A 16,926-nucleotide genomic window follows, 5' to 3' on the forward strand; every position below is an offset into this window, starting at 1 on the left:
GGTATTTACCGATTCGGTATTTACCGAATCAACATTTAACGATTCGGTATTTACCGAATCGGTAAATGAGATTTAGGAAGCACTGTAAACAGTGCTTCTGGGCTTTAAGGATTTGTTATTTACCACCAACTATTAGTTGGTGGTAAACAACGAATTCCTATGTAAATGCAAATATGTGCATTTACCCCTGGTCCATGTGACAGACATACATGCTCTTAGGGCATGTATGTGTGCCGCATGTGCACACAAGCACTAATCAGGGGAGCAGCAGGGTGTCAAAGTGACACCCTGCCACCCTTGACATTTTCCCAATTTTACCGAATCGGTATTTACAGATTCGGTAATTGACATTCATTCCTATGGGCCTCCAGGCCCATAGGAATGAATGGCAAATACCGAATCGGTAATTACCGATTCGGTAAATACCGAATCTTACTGATTCGGTATTTTTTACCGAATTTTTATCTACATAGCAATTACCGATTCGAAAATACCGAATCTGTAAAATTGGGAATTTTCGAATCGGTAATTTACAATTACCTACATCTAGCCCTATTTAGCTTGGAGAAATACAGATGTTGCCCTAGGAATTAGATGTTATGGCACAGTGCCACTGAGCCCAGAACTTCAGCGCCAAGGATTTACCATAGTGGGTGCATCATGAGAGACACTCATCAGCCCCTTAGCTTAAACCCCTTGGCGGAGGGCACCTAATGGACCAGGAGGAAGACGTTGTGACACTATGTTCCAAACTACATGACTGAAGCTTACAGGACTAATCAGTGGCAGCAGAGCGATGCCAGCTTAGACAACAAATGCGTAAAGATTAACTTAGTCCAGAAAGCCTTGGTTTAAAACAGCCTACAATAAAGAAAAAGAGGATCTTTGAGTATGTGACATCCCAGTTGATAAGAACACTATTCTCCTTACTTCATATTAGGAAGAACCTAAAAAACCTTTGTAGGATTTGATATTTTAATGCAGCCCGGTTTGTTAAAATCTGTATTTCCATTTTTTTTCTAGCAGCTTTCGCTCTGTAATTGCTCATATTCTTACCAAATGTATTAAACACTCTGTTGCTCTTTAAAGCCGTGTCTCCACTTTAATAACAAATAAATACATGAAAAATAGAACAGTAAACACATTCTGTGATAATCGTGTTAGTTTTTATTCTTGAGCACTCTGGTAACTAACAACATGTTCTCAATTCTTGTACTAGCTGAAAGAAAGCTAACAAAACCTTCACTTGTTTACCAATCCCTTTAACATTCATTGGTGAACATTTCTCAAGTCAACATCAGCACAGGCATTGGACAATTTTTGCCTTATCTTTACCACTCCCTGCTGCTACTCTGTCCCTGGAGTCCTAGTAAACTACCAGTACATACCTGTCAGGCTCTTAACTAAAAAATGCGGTGGGAAGTCAGGCGTTTAAGAGAGTGATCCGAAGATAAAATGGAGATTAAATACTTTTTCAAGGGTGAATTTGGTTTGAAAGGCAAATAACTCCACTAAAGTCCCTGGAGGTAATGGTATGCAGTTTGTCAAGGTGAATAGAAGTTAAAAGAGTAGGTATGTATTCCAGTGCCCCTCTGTGAAATGGGAGCGACCATGGATAACTATTTGGGCTTTGTAACAAAGGATTCTGTAATATTTCATCCTTTGGATTAATCACCATATCATTCAAGGGTTTTCCCTGGCTTCACTAAGTTCCTGTCACTGAGGGTCCTTTCCATTTCACAGTATTTCCTTTCACTTGCGTTTATTTCTAGTTCACAGTCCTTCCAGCCCCTAGATTCCCTTGACCTGAGGGTATTGCTACTTCACATCCTTCCCAGCCCTAAGGTTGGCTTCACCAGAGGTCTTTCCCGCTTCAGTCTATTTAGCCCTCGGTTCCCACCACCTACCATCTTTTCCACTCCGTAGTCTTTCTAGCCTCTTAGTTCACTCTACCTTGGGTTTTTATTCATATGGTAAGTACAAGATTTCTAACTTTCTAAATCCTGAGAAAAAAAGGACTCCGGTTTAAGACCATTTGTTTCCCTGTGTGAATAAGCCCCCACCATCAGAGTAGAATTCCAATGCTGTCCACCAGCCCCTTCATTTAGTGCTTCCACTTGACTGAGGCAAAAAGAGGTCAGTAGTCAGTCCATATGTTTCCCTTTGGAAATTGTCTCCTCCCCCTTATAGGTCGAAACTATATTGTGTGGGAACATGGGGGCTTCCCTCTGTAGCCTCCCCCTTCAGTGCCACTGTTTTTTCTTTTTGGGGGGATTAACCATAGAGTGTGATGATTGGTTGTAATATGTAGTTTCGAAGGCTGGGAAAGCAGTGACACCGACCTGTGAATTCTAGTCATCGCACCTTCAATGCGTGTTCCCTGTAGTGGGGCATCTTTCGCAGCTCAACGCATCATACTCCTGGGCCTGCCCCAGCTGCTGCCTGCTTTCCAATGAGTGAGGCTAAGGCCGGTGGCCTACTGGTCTTCCAGTGCAGTTCGGCACACCCGACCACCACCCCCTCGTCTGTTTCAACAACCCCAAGTAAAACCCCTTTCCAGGTTAAGGGAATGTGTGAATGCTCATACATGAAAGGATCTCCTTGCAAACCATGCATTGTGACACCCACCAAAGCAGATTTCGAAGTCATAATTACAGAGCTCACAAAACAGTCAGAGTTTTTGATTGTGAATCGCAAATTGTTTCCAGAAATCAAAAAAGACATTCATCCTGCCCTCCTTACGACAGAGTATTGGAAATAGGAACACTATATCATGTCACCTCTTTACGTTCAAGGAATACAACTGATTTTGCTATGTTTCAAGCCCAAACAAATTGTATTTCTTAAAAATGTAAATAAATAGAATGCGCTCTCCTCTGATAGCGATAATCAAATGGGCCTATTTATTGTGTCGGATTTGATATTTGGTTCTGGGAAAAACTCTTGATTCGGAGAGCAGGATATAACGACGGGGCAATAAAGGTTATATTTCGCTATACAAAAACATTAGGACATAAACCAGATCAGAGTATAAAAAGCATAAGATGAATAATATTAATTTTGATGCATCTATTGATAAAAAAAGCCATATGATTAAGACAAACCCGAGGAAACCAAAAAACCTCCAAATAGTCCATAGAAATGACACATAAAGGCTCCGCCAAGTTACCCAGGATGTCTTGACGACTAACTGTCAAACACATTTTCGGTCAATTTTACTTTAATCTGCATAGGTCCATATTGATAAAAACAAGCAATAAAACCTACTAAAGAAAGAATGAGGTGAAATGTACACTGGAGAACCCAGAATCACAACAGAGAGAGCGAGAGACACACACAATAATAAAAGCAGGTGAAACAGAAGTGTGATAAGAAAGCGTGGATGTGAACAGGAATGTGGCGAGAGTTAGGAGCATCTACTTTAAATGGAATCACACACTCAAATAAGTTTTAGTCCATTTCCCCTTGCACCCACACTGAAATCCATGTTTTTTATCTCTGAAGTTCTCAGGAGGAGAAATAATTTCTTGGCTTTACCATGCATAAGTGGTCATTGATTGGCCATGTCTGTCAGGATGCCTTCATGGGTCAAGTCTGCATTCCACATGGTAATCTGTGTATTCACAGAAAGCTAATAATGGTCCCTCTGGAATTAGACACCATTTCCATTTTATTCTTAGGTGAGGGTACATGGGCATTCTAGGGCATGTATTTGTTCTGAGACTGACATGTTTTAGTAGAGAAAAGGATGGAGGCCTCTGATGAGCTAAACAGATCAAGTTACAAGTGTTTGAGCTATAGCACTCGTGGAAGCGAGAACCCTTCTCCCTTCTGTAAAGATGTTGAGCTTGGAGTTACCACTTTGCATCTGTTCCCACGCCTAACTAGAATAAAATCCTGAAATGTATGCTAGCCAACCCGGGCACTGTCCCCTTCGGAGACACGCCCTTTGAGCTGTTCCTTGCAGCAGCCCAACGCCACCCCGACACAAACATGTAACTCACATTTCTCTCCCCATACCTCAGACTTGCATGCAATGGTGTTCCAGCAGTGCCTGCATCAGGATGTCACACCATTGAAACACCCTACAGCATGGAATCTATTCATTCTGTCACTGGGCAGTTTTGCCAGACTTTGTGGGTAAAGGAAAAACCTTCTTACGGCCTTATTCTTTGCCACCACCCCTTACACAAATGCTAATCCAGCATGCTAGAAAGTACCATATCTTATACTATTATAACATAACTCTATAACTTAATCAAACCCTTTCTATGCCCATAAAACTAGGTCTAAACTTCCCTTACCCTCTTGTTACTTCTATGGTAATCTTAACCCATTCCCTAGGCCTTACCTTAAGTCTCAGAATCCCCATAGCTCGTACCCTTTTTTTAAACTTTATACTTAGAATTTCTGTGCTGCCCAGCTCTATGATTAAACATCGCACCATCCCAGGCTGCCTGGGTGAAATCTGTGGCAAAAACTGTAGTTGTCTGCATGCTTTGGTAGCTACAACATCTTGTCACACCACTTAAATCAAAGTCACTTTAAATCGCGTTGGAGAATAGATTTGGCTTTCAAAGAAATTGTCCATTCTTGATATGTCGTTCGGTGGAACTAGAAAGGCCCAGCTCCTTGGCACCATAAGGGTGTTCAGGCATCACACCCACCGGCGTTCCCCCGAACTGCTGTTGAAAAGGTAGTCTCGACCTGAAACTGAGAAGACAATCTGAATAAACATCAGTAATGTACAATACTTGTCATATCTGCCTAGGCAGCTTTAGACCACAGTTATCAGTATTCATATGAAATGGTCTAATATTAGTCTGTGCTAGTTTCAGGCAATAACAATATCTTGGTCAATGTGGCTATAGTATGGTGTCTATTACATTTCACTTATTCCTGAATGTGCCACAATATTTATCTGTTGGTGTGAGATTCCAACAGAGAGATGTCATGACATACACTGTATTCAAGAAGTTATATTTGTGATTGAGTTCAGTGCAAATGAGTTATCATTTAAGTTCAGACATAGAGAGCAGCAATGGTGTTAACTATTATTGAATCTCCTAGCAGTTTTAGAGACTTTCACAATAAAACTCTTAAAATACACTTTAAATTTCACTGCACCCTGCTTCTGAAGGCCTGAACATTTGGAAATATTATTTTGTGATTAAGGTTGCTCTGTTGCTGGATGATTTTTTACATTTGTACATTTTTTCCAGTTGTACACTCTTGGGTGGTCTTTCTTTTTGAAGTTCTTTCACACATTTTTCTATACAGACAACACTCAAATCCTTTCGTGGATAGACAATAAAAATCCATCTGCTCACTAACAATGGCATCTCCTCTCTATCCTGGACTGAATGATCTATAGTTGGCTCAAACTCATCACTTGAGGAACAGATAACAATTTGATGACCCTCAGTTCTAGAGATTGACAAGCGCTTGAATTAGTCTTCGGTGTACGCTCTTCCTGTTTGCGTCACGTGAGTTCTCTTATTGCCCAGCTCAGCAGTGTGAACAGTTGACAAGTATTTTATTGAATAAAACCCTTAAAGAAACCTTGCACGCTTCCCTGTTATCACATAAATTATCATTTGGACCAACATCCACCGCATCTAATTGGCAATGCTGTAAGTTCTTTATTCTGCCAGAAGGCTTCTGCCAGTGAGCAAAAAATCACCCATATCTATGCAAATAAAACCAGGAAGTAGGTGCAATTTAAAGCATCATGCATGTTATCTACAGCCTAACGCAAATAAAAGTGCCCTTCGTACCTCAGATTGAAGGCTAACCAAGATTTGGTTCATTCAAAGCAGATAAATAGTCTTAGTGTTATTAAGTAAACACTCACTCTCATCTGATGTCTGTGGGAAATGTCCCATTGACCCCTGGACTGACATGAGTCAGGTTTAGGAAGAATATATGATGATACAACGAATTCCGTTGCAACGCATGCCTTTACCACGCATGCGTTACAACGGAATTCGTTTACCACGGATAAACTTTTCCTCGAATAATTGCGTGGTGACGTCATAGGTCGTTAAGAGAAAACGGCATTTTTTCCGATTTCTCTTTAACGACGCTGACGCCGACGTGACTTATGGTGAGTTGTTTTATTTGGGGGGGAGACCCCCCCAAGCCCCCCTTTTTTTCTTTTTACCTTTACCACATATGCCTTTACTACAAACATCGTAGTAAAGGTATGCGTGGTAAAGGCATTAGTGGTAACCACGCATGCGTTGTACTGCATGCGTGGTTAAAGATTTCGGGGAAACGGCTTCGTTGTAAAGGCCGTTTCCCGTTTAGGAACCGATAGAACAGACCTTACCCTATGTCAGTAATTAGGAAAGGGCCATCCCTAATTTGATATTATCTGCCATGAAGACCGCACGTATTTCATCCCTAGGGCCATTGGAAGCCTATAAAAAGCCCCATGTGTGTTGTGCCCCAGAGGGTGAAACACGTTTTGGCTGATGTAGCTCCCATATCCCAGAAGATGATGTTTAAGATAATAAAAACCGGTGCACATCAACAGGGATTCTCACTGAAATAATTTCAAAGGTGTTGGACCTGCGATGGGCAAGCCCAGCACAAAGGGGGTAGCTTGGCACAAGTGACAAGGCAAGTGAAGGCTGTAGTGTTAAGCCGGCTCTGACCCAATAATAACCCCCTGTGCAGCCACACCAAACAGAAGGACACCACACCACTGCTGTAGAAAAATATGATTCCTTTATGTAAAAATTCTCTGTAAATAGGGATGATTGGGATAGCACATATACATTTCTTTTAGTCACACATTTCAGGGCTTCAATTCTGTAATGAGTAGTTCCATAAATAATATCAAGAATAAATAGCATCAATAAATAGAATAAATATCAGGAATAAATAGCATCAAAAAATAGAATAAATGTTATCAGCAATCAATATCACAAATCAATAGATTATATATCACTTTCGCCTAGCAGAATAAATACTGGTTCATTTAAATAAATAAACACATGTTCATTCTGGTATCGCTGCCACCAATTAAATATTTCAGGAACATTACATTTGCATTACGTTTCAATTTGGAAAGATAACTCTTACAGTTTGTGTTGGTTTCAATAACAATGCATACAGGCTTCTCTGGGCACAGAATGCGTTTTGGGACTCTTTAAGGCTCATTCAAGGAGTACGCGCGTGTATCTAAAAAGGCAAGGAAACACAGTGAACATCTCATTTGCACGCAGCTATCACCGGGATAGGATCTCTGCTTGCCGGTGGAGTCTCTACGCGCCTACGGGCTTTGTCACCGCTAGCACTCAGGCGGCACCAGTTCAAAGTCTTTAGACTGACGAACAGGCTGCCGGCGAGGTCACGCAACTTCCGCGCTTAGTGAAAACAATGCCGGTTCACAGTTCCTTCACAACGCTGCACATTACTGGAAGAAACTGTCCCACCTCACATTGGCTGTGATCGAAAAGCGATTCAGTCAGGGCACAGCACTCCTCACACCAGCGACGGGGTTCTCAGGGGCTCACCGGACCTCCCTCTGACTTCCGCGTTCAGGGTGGTTCCCGCCCACGGCCACAACTTCTGGGTCACTGGGGAGTGGCAGGGACGCTAGTCCCGCCCAACAAAGGCTGTCGCTCCCTGCCCCGGCGCACCACCTCACCTTCAGTCCGCGCAGGAAGTGCTCTACGCTGGTGGGGCTCGGAGACGTCCGAGCTCCCCTCTAGAGGCGCCTGTCGCGAAGGGGGCACAGTCGACGATCACGGTCGCGGCGAACTTGCTCTCGCCACGCGACTCGTGAAATCTGTCGCAATTCACAACCGGGGGTGGCGGGGAGGCACACGATATTGGCCACGGTCTTTGGGGGTGATGAGGCACTCGCTGGGCAGGCGCTGTAGGCGCAAGGTCACCGCTAATGCGGATAACTGGAACGCCAGTCAGGGTCAATGCCAATGACCTTTGCCACTCTACTGCCCACGCTACCAGCCACCTCAGGGGTCAACAGGGCAGGTGTCAATCTGGTGTTAAGTCTGGAATCTAAAATGAATCTAAAATGGCCGCCAGGGACTGAGCCTTATATAGCCAGTGCCCTGGGGTGCTGGCACGAGCCAGAAGGTTCCAGAACCTTCTCTGGCTGTGACAATGACATGGCCCTTTGGAGGTGTATTTAGGCCACTCCGAGCCACCGTACTGTGGTTCTAGAGCAGCCATTTTGTGTACCTGAGAGAAAATAAGAGATTCCTGTCATAAAAACCCGCGAAACAAAGGGCGCCAAAACCTCCAAAGGTCAAAGTTCATGAAGGCTCCAATGGGAGTCACTCACATGAGGGAAAAGGGTGTCTACCATTTTAGGCCCATATCTTTGGGTTGACAACCCCAGTTTGTAATGCCACCGGTTTCACCATGTCTTGTAAATAGGTGCCACAACTGGTGAGCAACTGGGCTTCAAGGAACATCTAACCCCATGAAACAACACATAAAAAGTCCTGGCAGACAAAGAAAAGCGTCAAATTTTGGGAGGTACAGGGGAACAAAAGAAATCATAATGGTGAGGGGACTCTCAGAAGCAGACAGGTCTAACACGCGTCCCCCCCAGCTGAAAGTGGGGAGAACTACCCAACCCCTTGGGAGTCCTCAACACTAAGGCGGAAATACCTGGAGAGACCGTCTGCATTGGCATGGTCAACTCCGGGCCGGTGTTCCACCCGAAAGTCCATTCCCTGTAGGGAGATAGACCACCTCAACAGTTTGGGGTTTTCCCCCTTCATTTGCATGAGCCAACGAAGGGGTCGGTGGTCTGTCTGAACAAGGAAGTGTGAACCAAACAAGTATGGTCGCAGCTTCTTCAGTGCCCAGACCACCGCAAAGGCTTCCCGCTCGATGGTACTCCACCTCTGTTCCCGGGGAAGCAGTCTTCGTGGCAGAAAGACCACGGGTTGATCCAGACCCTCTTCATTGAGTTGCGATAGCACCGCCCCAATGCCAATGTCGGATGCATCTGTCTGGACAATGAACTCTTTCGAAAAATCTGGAGCCTTCAGGACTGGAGCTTTACACAAAGCTTGTTTCAGAGTGTCGAAGACTCGCTGGCAAGCCTCCGTCCAGATGACTCTCCTGGGTTGCTTTTTGGCCGTAAGTTCTGTAAGGGGTGCCACGATAGTGCCATACCCCTTTACGAATCGTCTGTAGTAACCTGTGAGGCCCAGGAAGGCTCGGACCTCAGTCTGGGTCTTGGGGGGTTTCCAGGCCATGATTGCCTCAATCTTCGCTTGAAGGGGCCGCACCGTTCCCCTGCCCACCAAGTGACCTAAGTACACTACCGACCCCTGTCCAATATGACATTTGCTGGCCTTGATCGTCAAGCCAGCCCGTTCCAGGGCCTGGAGAACGGCTTGCAAATGCTGCAAGTGATCCTCCCAACTGTTACTGAAGACAGCGATGTCATCCAAGTAAGCAGCAGAGAATGACTCCATCCCGGTGAAGATCGTGTTCACCAGCTGCTGAAAAGTGGCAGGAGCGTTCTTGAGCCCAAAGGGCATGACGCAGAACTGGTAGTGTCCATCAGGTGTGGAGAAGGCTGACCTTTCCTTGGCTCCATCAGTCATGGGAATCTGCCAGTACCCTGCAGTAAGGTCAATGGTACTGAGATATTGGGCAGCTCCCAACCGGTCAATTAGTTCATCCGCCCGAGGGATGGGATGAGCATCTGTCTTGGTTACTGAATTTAGTCCTCGGTAGTCCACACAGAATCGCAATTCTGGTGTGGCGCCAGGTGGGGCAGCTTTGGGAACCAATACCACCGGGCTAGACCAAGGGCTACTTGAAGGTTCGATGACTCCTAGCTCCAGCATCTTAGCTACCTCGCTTTGGATACTGGCCTTCACCTTGTCAGACAGCCGGTAAGACTTCGACTTCACAGGTGGGCTGTCTCCAGTGTCCACGTCATGGGTACACAGGTGGGTCTTGCCCGGGACAAGGGAGAACAGAGGAGCGAATGACCCCAAGACCTGGCGACATTCCTCCTGCTGCTCAGGAGTCAGGGATGGTGAGAGTTTCACTCCCTCCACTGACCCATCCTTTTCTTGAGACGCAAAAAGGTCGGGGAGAGGCTCAGTGTCCTCTTCCTCTGAACCGTCAGTCACCATTACCAACATGACCTCGGGCCTCTCATAGTGGGGTTTGAGGCGATTGACATGTAACACCCGATGCGGGTGCCGAGGGGTTTTCATGTCCACCAGATAGGTAGTCTTGCCCATCTTTTCCAACACCTCATAGGGGCCTGTCCAACGGTCCAGGAGGGCGCTCAGCTCTCCAGGCTCCATCACCCACACCTTCTGTCCAGGCTCCAACTCCACTTGGTGAGCATTGTGGTCATACCACGCTTTCATAACTGCCTGGCTGGCTTCCAAGTTGTCAGAAGCTTGCTTCCACAACTTAGCCATTTGGCTTCGGAAGGCCATTATGTAGCTCACCACATCCTGGGGAACTTTCCGGGGAGACTTTTCCCAGGAGTCCCTCACCAGGCTGAGAGGTCCACGTACAGGGTGCCCGTACAAAAGCTCGAAGGGGCTGAAGCCCACTCCCTTCTGTGGCACTTCCCTGTAGGAAAAGAGCAAACAGGGTAGGAGGACGTCCCATTTCCTCCGCAGGCTTTCGGGTAGACTTCTGATCATACCCTTCAAGGTTTGGTTGAACCTTTCCACAAGACCATTGGTCTGTGGGCGATAAGGAGTGGTGAACCGGTAGGTCACTCCACACTCCTTCCACATGGCCCGCATATACGCTGACATGAAGTTGGTCCCCCTGTCAGACACAACTTCTTTGGGGAATCCCACTCGGGAAAAGATCCCCATCAGGGCCTTCGCCACTACCGGTGCAGTAATGGTTCTCAGAGGAATCGCCTCTGGATACCTTGTGGCGTGATCCACCAGTACCAGGATAAACCTGTGACCGGATGATGTCGGTGGATCTAGGGGCCCAGCAATGTCGATGCCCACCCTTTCAAAGGGGGTGCCAACGACGGGAAGTGGTTCCAGGGGAGCTTTCAGCTTCATCCCTGTTTTCCCACTGGCTTGGCATGACACGCACGACCGACAGTATGCGTCAGACGCCACCCTCCTTGAGGCCAATAAAAGTGGGGGACAAGCCGGGCAAAGGTCTTGTCCTGACCCAAGTGTCCTGCCAAGGGAATCTCGTGAGCCAACTCTAATAGGAAGGCTCGGTAACACTGTGGGACTACCAGGGCCCGTGACAATCCGTGCACTGGTGCCCTGGGTTCACTGTAGAGGAGACCATCCTCCCAGTAAACACAATAGTTCCCAGACTCGTTACCTGCTGCCTGGGCTTCAGCCTGTTGCCTCAGACCCTCGAGGGTGGGACATTCCCTCTGTCTCTTGCTTAGTTCCTCCCTGGATGGTCCTCCCTCCACTCGCCACTCAGCGGGGATAGGCAAGTCCTCCAACGGAACCATGTCCTCCTCCGCGGACTCCGGGTCCACCTCCACAGGTGGCCTATCCGTCTCACGGGGCACGGACATCGAGGCAGGCTCCTCCTGTCCTCGAGAGGCTCCCTCATCAGCAGCTGGGTGGGCCATTGTTCCAGGCTCCAACCCACGCGACTTCTCCTCCCGAGCAGCCGCAGACCTGGTACTCACACAGGCCCAAGCAGGTGTACCCAGCATCTCAGTATGAGTCCGGTATTCCACCTCCTTCCAAGCATTGTGCTCCATATCATTACCCAGCAGACAATCGACTGGCACGGCGGGGCCTACGGCAACTCGAAGTGAACCTACAACCCCTCCCCACTCAAAGGGAACCTCGGCAACAGGATAGTGGCACATTCTGCTGTCAGCCATCGCGGCTGGATGAAGTACGCCTGGAATCACCTGCTCCGAGGACACCAGATGACTCCTTACCATAGTCATACTGGCTCCTGTATCTCTCAGAGCTTCCCCTCTATGGCCGTTGATGGTGACCCACTGCCCATACTTGGTAGTATTTGAGGGCACCTGGATCTTTGGAACCATCTCCCGATCTCCCAGGGACTAGGGTGACACCCACCCTCTCCCTTCCCTTATCTAAGGGCATCTCCTCCCCGAGCGCTACACTAGCGACTCCCAGGGTCTTTCCTCCAGTGGGAGGGGTTGGCCTCTTTGGGCATTTCACGTCTCCCTTATAATGTCCAATACCACCACTCTCAAAGCAATGGATAACCCTTGGCTGCTGACTCTGGCCAGGATTAGGGTTCTTCTGCGGGATAGCCTTAGAATTGGAAAAGTGACTTTTCCCCTTAAAGTTATTTTGGGGGCCTTTGGAGAACTCCTGTTTCTTGTTATCTTCTCCCCCTTTCTCCTGAGGAGCGCCCTGTCCGGACTTCTGAGAATCTCCTCCCGTCCCCCTCGTAGATACTCGGGTACTGACCCAAATGTCTGCCTCCTCAGCAAGCTTACGGGGACAAGTAAGTTTGCTGTCTACCAGGTGTTGCCTCAGCTCGGGAAGACATTTCTCGAGTAGATGTTCCTTGAGTATTAGGTCGTACAACCCTCGATAGTCTTCCACCTCACTACCTTGGACCCACCCATCTAGGGCTTTCTTGGCATAATCCAGGAAGTCAACCCAATTCTGTGAGCTCAGTTGTGGCTGCCCCTGAACCTTTGCCGGTATTTCTCTGGGGTCAACCCAAACTTTCTGATGAGCGCCACCTTCATGGCGGGGTAGTCTACCTGCTCCTCCCGGTCTAGGGCCAATAGGGCATCCCTACCTGTCGGAGGCATGTACCGGTATAATCCACCACCCCAATGCTTCTCATGGATCCCATGGGCTCTTAAGGAGACCTCATAGGCTGTCAGCCACTTAGCTATGTCGTCTCCAGCGGTGTAACTGGCGACTACGTCCTTGGGTAAATGAGGCCTGGACTCCCTGGCAAATTCCTTTGACTCGACACCCTGCAGAGTGATGTTGTGGGCCTGGAGGTCGAGTTCTCGTAGCTTGAACTCGTGTTCCATTCTCCTCCCTGCCATTCTCTTTTCCATCTCCATCTTGGCCAATTCCCATCTTAACTGTCTTTCCTCTCTTCTGTCGGCTAACTCGGTCTCTAACAACCCTCTTGAGGATACACTGCTGCCCTCCCGTGAGGCTACCTTGGGGCTGATTGACATCTCACCCACCCCCAGGGGACATTCCGCAGTTCCCTCAATGACAGTACCTCTGTCTGACTCCTCCTCCTCCACCGTTCCCTCCGTGTGTGCTTCCACCCAGGCTCGCAGACTAGTACGGAGATCCTCTCTTTTGGCCCCTCACCTAACGAACACTCCCCTTTCCTGACAGAAATCCTTGAGCTGTGCCACAGTATAGGTCTCCAGCTCTGACATTTCGAATTCCATCTTGTCAGTGAAAAGTGTGGACAACCACCCCGAAGTAGGTTACAAGGATAGGAACTCTGAGGGTCACCTCCACCCACCTCCAGGAAGAATTTAGAAAAAGCAAAAGATTGAATTAGAGGGCCGCTAGGAGAAAACTCCGGGTGTGTACCTGTGGTTATGTTATGTTATGTTATATTCGTATTTGTATAGCGCACGGCTACTCAAAAAGAGTGTCCCGGCGCTTTTGAATAGGGAGACCTACAGCAACATAACACAACAACAGTAATAAAAAGCAAAGGGAAATACAGAAAAGAACCTAGAGAAGACAGCAGAACAGCCTAAAGAGTAAACAGCCAGGTTTTGAGGCCTTTTCTAAATGCAAGCAGACTGGTAGCTCCCCGGAGTTCTAGCGGCAAGGTGTTCCACACCTGCGGCGCCAGCAGTCCGAAGGAGCGACCTCCAATGCGGGCTCTCTTCACTCGTGGCACTGCCGCCAAGAACAGAGATTCTGACCTGAGAGAGCGAGCGGGATGGTAGAATACAATTCTCCTTTGGAGATACTTTGCTCCCACCGCATGGAGAGCTTTATAGGCCAAAGTTAATGCCTTGAAAACAATCCGTTTACGGATGGGCAGCCAATGTAGAGTCTGCAGCAAGCCCGCAGCACTGGCTCGCCTATTAAGGCCAAAAATGGTCCTCGCGGCCGCGTTCTGCACAACTTGAAGCCGCTGCAGCAGGTACTCTGGCAGGCCCAGGTAAAGAACGTTGGAATAATCTAACCTAGAGCCGATCAGAGCCTGCACAGTCAGCTTCCTATGTTCCTCAGACAGAAAAGGTAGAAACCTCCGCAGCATCTTAAGGAGGCCGAAGCAGGTGCCCGTCACACCAAGGATCTGGGCTCTCAACGTCAGACCTCGTAGATACTCGGGTACTGACCCAAATGTCTGCCTCCTCAGCAAGCTTACGGGGACAAGTAAGTTTGCTGTCTACCAGGTGTTGCCTCAGCTCGGGAAGACATTTCTCGAGTAGATGTTCCTTGAGTATTAGGTCGTACAACCCTCGATAGTCTTCCACCTCACTACCTTGGACCCACCCATCTAGGGCTTTCTTGGCATAATCCAGGAAGTCAACCCAATTCTGTGAGCTCAGTTGTGGCTGCCCCTGAACCTTTGCCGGTATTTCTCTGGGGTCAACCCAAACTTTCTGATGAGCGCCACCTTCATGGCGGGGTAGTCTACCTGCTCCTCCCGGTCTAGGGCCAATAGGGCATCCCTACCTGTCGGAGGCATGTACCGGTATAATCCACCACCCCAATGCTTCTCATGGATCCCATGGGCTCTTAAGGAGACCTCATAGGCTGTCAGCCACTTAGCTATGTCGTCTCCAGCGGTGTAACTGGCGACTACGTCCTTGGGTAAATGAGGCCTGGACTCCCTGGCAAATTCCTTTGACTCGACACCCTGCAGAGTGATGTTGTGGGCCTGGAGGTCGAGTTCTCGTAGCTTGAACTCGTGTTCCATTCTCCTCCCTGCCATTCTCTTTTCCATCTCCATCTTGGCCAATTCCCATCTTAACTGTCTTTCCTCTCTTCTGTCGGCTAACTCGGTCTCTAACAACCCTCTTGAGGATACACTGCTGCCCTCCCGTGAGGCTACCTTGGGGCTGATTGACATCTCACCCACCCCCAGGGGACATTCCGCAGTTCCCTCAATGACAGTACCTCTGTCTGACTCCTCCTCCTCCACCGTTCCCTCCGTGTGTGCTTCCACCCAGGCTCGCAGACTAGTACGGAGATCCTCTCTTTTGGCCCCTCACCTAACGAACACTCCCCTTTCCTGACAGAAATCCTTGAGCTGTGCCACAGTATAGGTCTCCAGCTCTGACATTTCGAATTCCATCTTGTCAGTGAAAAGTGTGGACAACCACCCCGAAGTAGGTTACAAGGATAGGAACTCTGAGGGTCACCTCCACCCACCTCCAGGAAGAATTTAGAAAAAGCAAAAGATTGAATTAGAGGGCCGCTAGGAGAAAACTCCGGGTGTGTACCTGTGGTTATGTTATGTTATGTTATATTCGTATTTGTATAGCGCACGGCTACTCAAAAAGAGTGTCCCGGCGCTTTTGAATAGGGAGACCTACAGCAACATAACACAACAACAGTAATAAAAAGCAAAGGGAAATACAGAAAAGAACCTAGAGAAGACAGCAGAACAGCCTAAAGAGTAAACAGCCAGGTTTTGAGGCCTTTTCTAAATGCAAGCAGACTGGTAGCTCCCCGGAGTTCTAGCGGCAAGGTGTTCCACACCTGCGGCGCCAGCAGTCCGAAGGAGCGACCTCCAATGCGGGCTCTCTTCACTCGTGGCACTGCCGCCAAGAACAGAGATTCTGACCTGAGAGAGCGAGCGGGATGGTAGAATACAATTCTCCTTTGGAGATACTTTGCTCCCACCGCATGGAGAGCTTTATAGGCCAAAGTTAATGCCTTGAAAACAATCCGTTTACGGATGGGCAGCCAATGTAGAGTCTGCAGCAAGCCCGCAGCACTGGCTCGCCTATTAAGGCCAAAAATGGTCCTCGCGGCCGCGTTCTGCACAACTTGAAGCCGCTGCAGCAGGTACTCTGGCAGGCCCAGGTAAAGAACGTTGGAATAATCTAACCTAGAGCCGATCAGAGCCTGCACAGTCAGCTTCCTATGTTCCTCAGACAGAAAAGGTAGAAACCTCCGCAGCATCTTAAGGAGGCCGAAGCAGGTGCCCGTCACACCAAGGATCTGGGCTCTCAACGTCAGACCCCTGTCCATCTTGACCCCCAAATTCTTGGCAATTTGGGAAGAACAAGACGGAGGAAACATGTGACTGGGCCACCAAGCTTGCCAGTCTGGCTCCGTCGCACACCCGAAGAAGAGTACCTCGGACTTATCGGAATTGCACTTGAGGCTGTTCAGCTGGAACCATTTAAAAACAGCCCCAAGGCAATCCCGGATACTCTCTCCATCAAAGTCTCCTCCCCTCTTACAAGAGAAGAGGAGCTGGGTGTCGTCGGCGTAGGATACGATCTGGGCCCCAAACGACTCCGCCAGTGCCGCCAGAGGGGTCATAAAGATGTTAAAAAGGGTCGGGCTCAATATAGAGCCCTGTGGGACCCCTACTCCCAAAGGCGGCATCACGGCGGAATCTGGGGAGGCCCAGACCGTTTGCCGGCGGCCAGCTAAAAAGGATGAAAACCAGCTGAGCACCGTCCCCCGTAGGCCAATCTCATAGAGTCTTGCGAGAAGGTCGTCATGGAGGACGGTGTCAAAAGCCGCCGACAAATCCAACATCACCAGCATGGCTTTGCCCCCAGTGTCCAGAACCCCTTTAATGGTTTCTGAGACCTCTAAGAGCGCGGTCTCTGTACTGAGATTCGGGCGGAAGCCGGATTGGGTGGCGTGCAGAATCTCGTGTGTTTCCAGAAAATCGGAGAGCACCGTGTGTACATGCTTCTCCAAGATTTTCGTCAAAGCAGGCAATAAGGAAATAGGCCTATAATTGACCAGAGCCTTAGGGTCAAGACCAGGCTTCTTCAACAAAGGA

The 16,926-nt window shown here is 48.3% G+C and overlaps 1 protein-coding gene across 4 annotated transcripts in view; it reads right to left on the reverse strand.

Moving 5' to 3' along the window:
* Positions 1 to 1,144: 1,144 nt before the first annotated feature.
* The window catches only part of LOC144782081 (cadherin-related family member 4-like), a 359,291-nt gene continuing 343,509 nt past the window's right edge, over positions 1,145 to 16,926 (reverse strand). For all 4 annotated transcript variants that reach the window (XM_078661234.1, XM_078661232.1, XM_078661231.1 and 1 more), the window contains exon 20: positions 1,145 to 4,713. In XM_078661234.1, the coding sequence (XP_078517360.1) occupies positions 4,658 to 4,713 (56 nt within the window). In that variant the 3' untranslated portion in view covers positions 1,145 to 4,657. The remainder of the gene's footprint in view (positions 4,714 to 16,926) is intronic.

Source organism: Lissotriton helveticus, chromosome 9 (genome assembly GCF_964261635.1).
Source record: "Lissotriton helveticus chromosome 9, aLisHel1.1, whole genome shotgun sequence".
Lineage (NCBI taxonomy): Eukaryota > Metazoa > Chordata > Amphibia > Caudata > Salamandridae > Lissotriton > Lissotriton helveticus.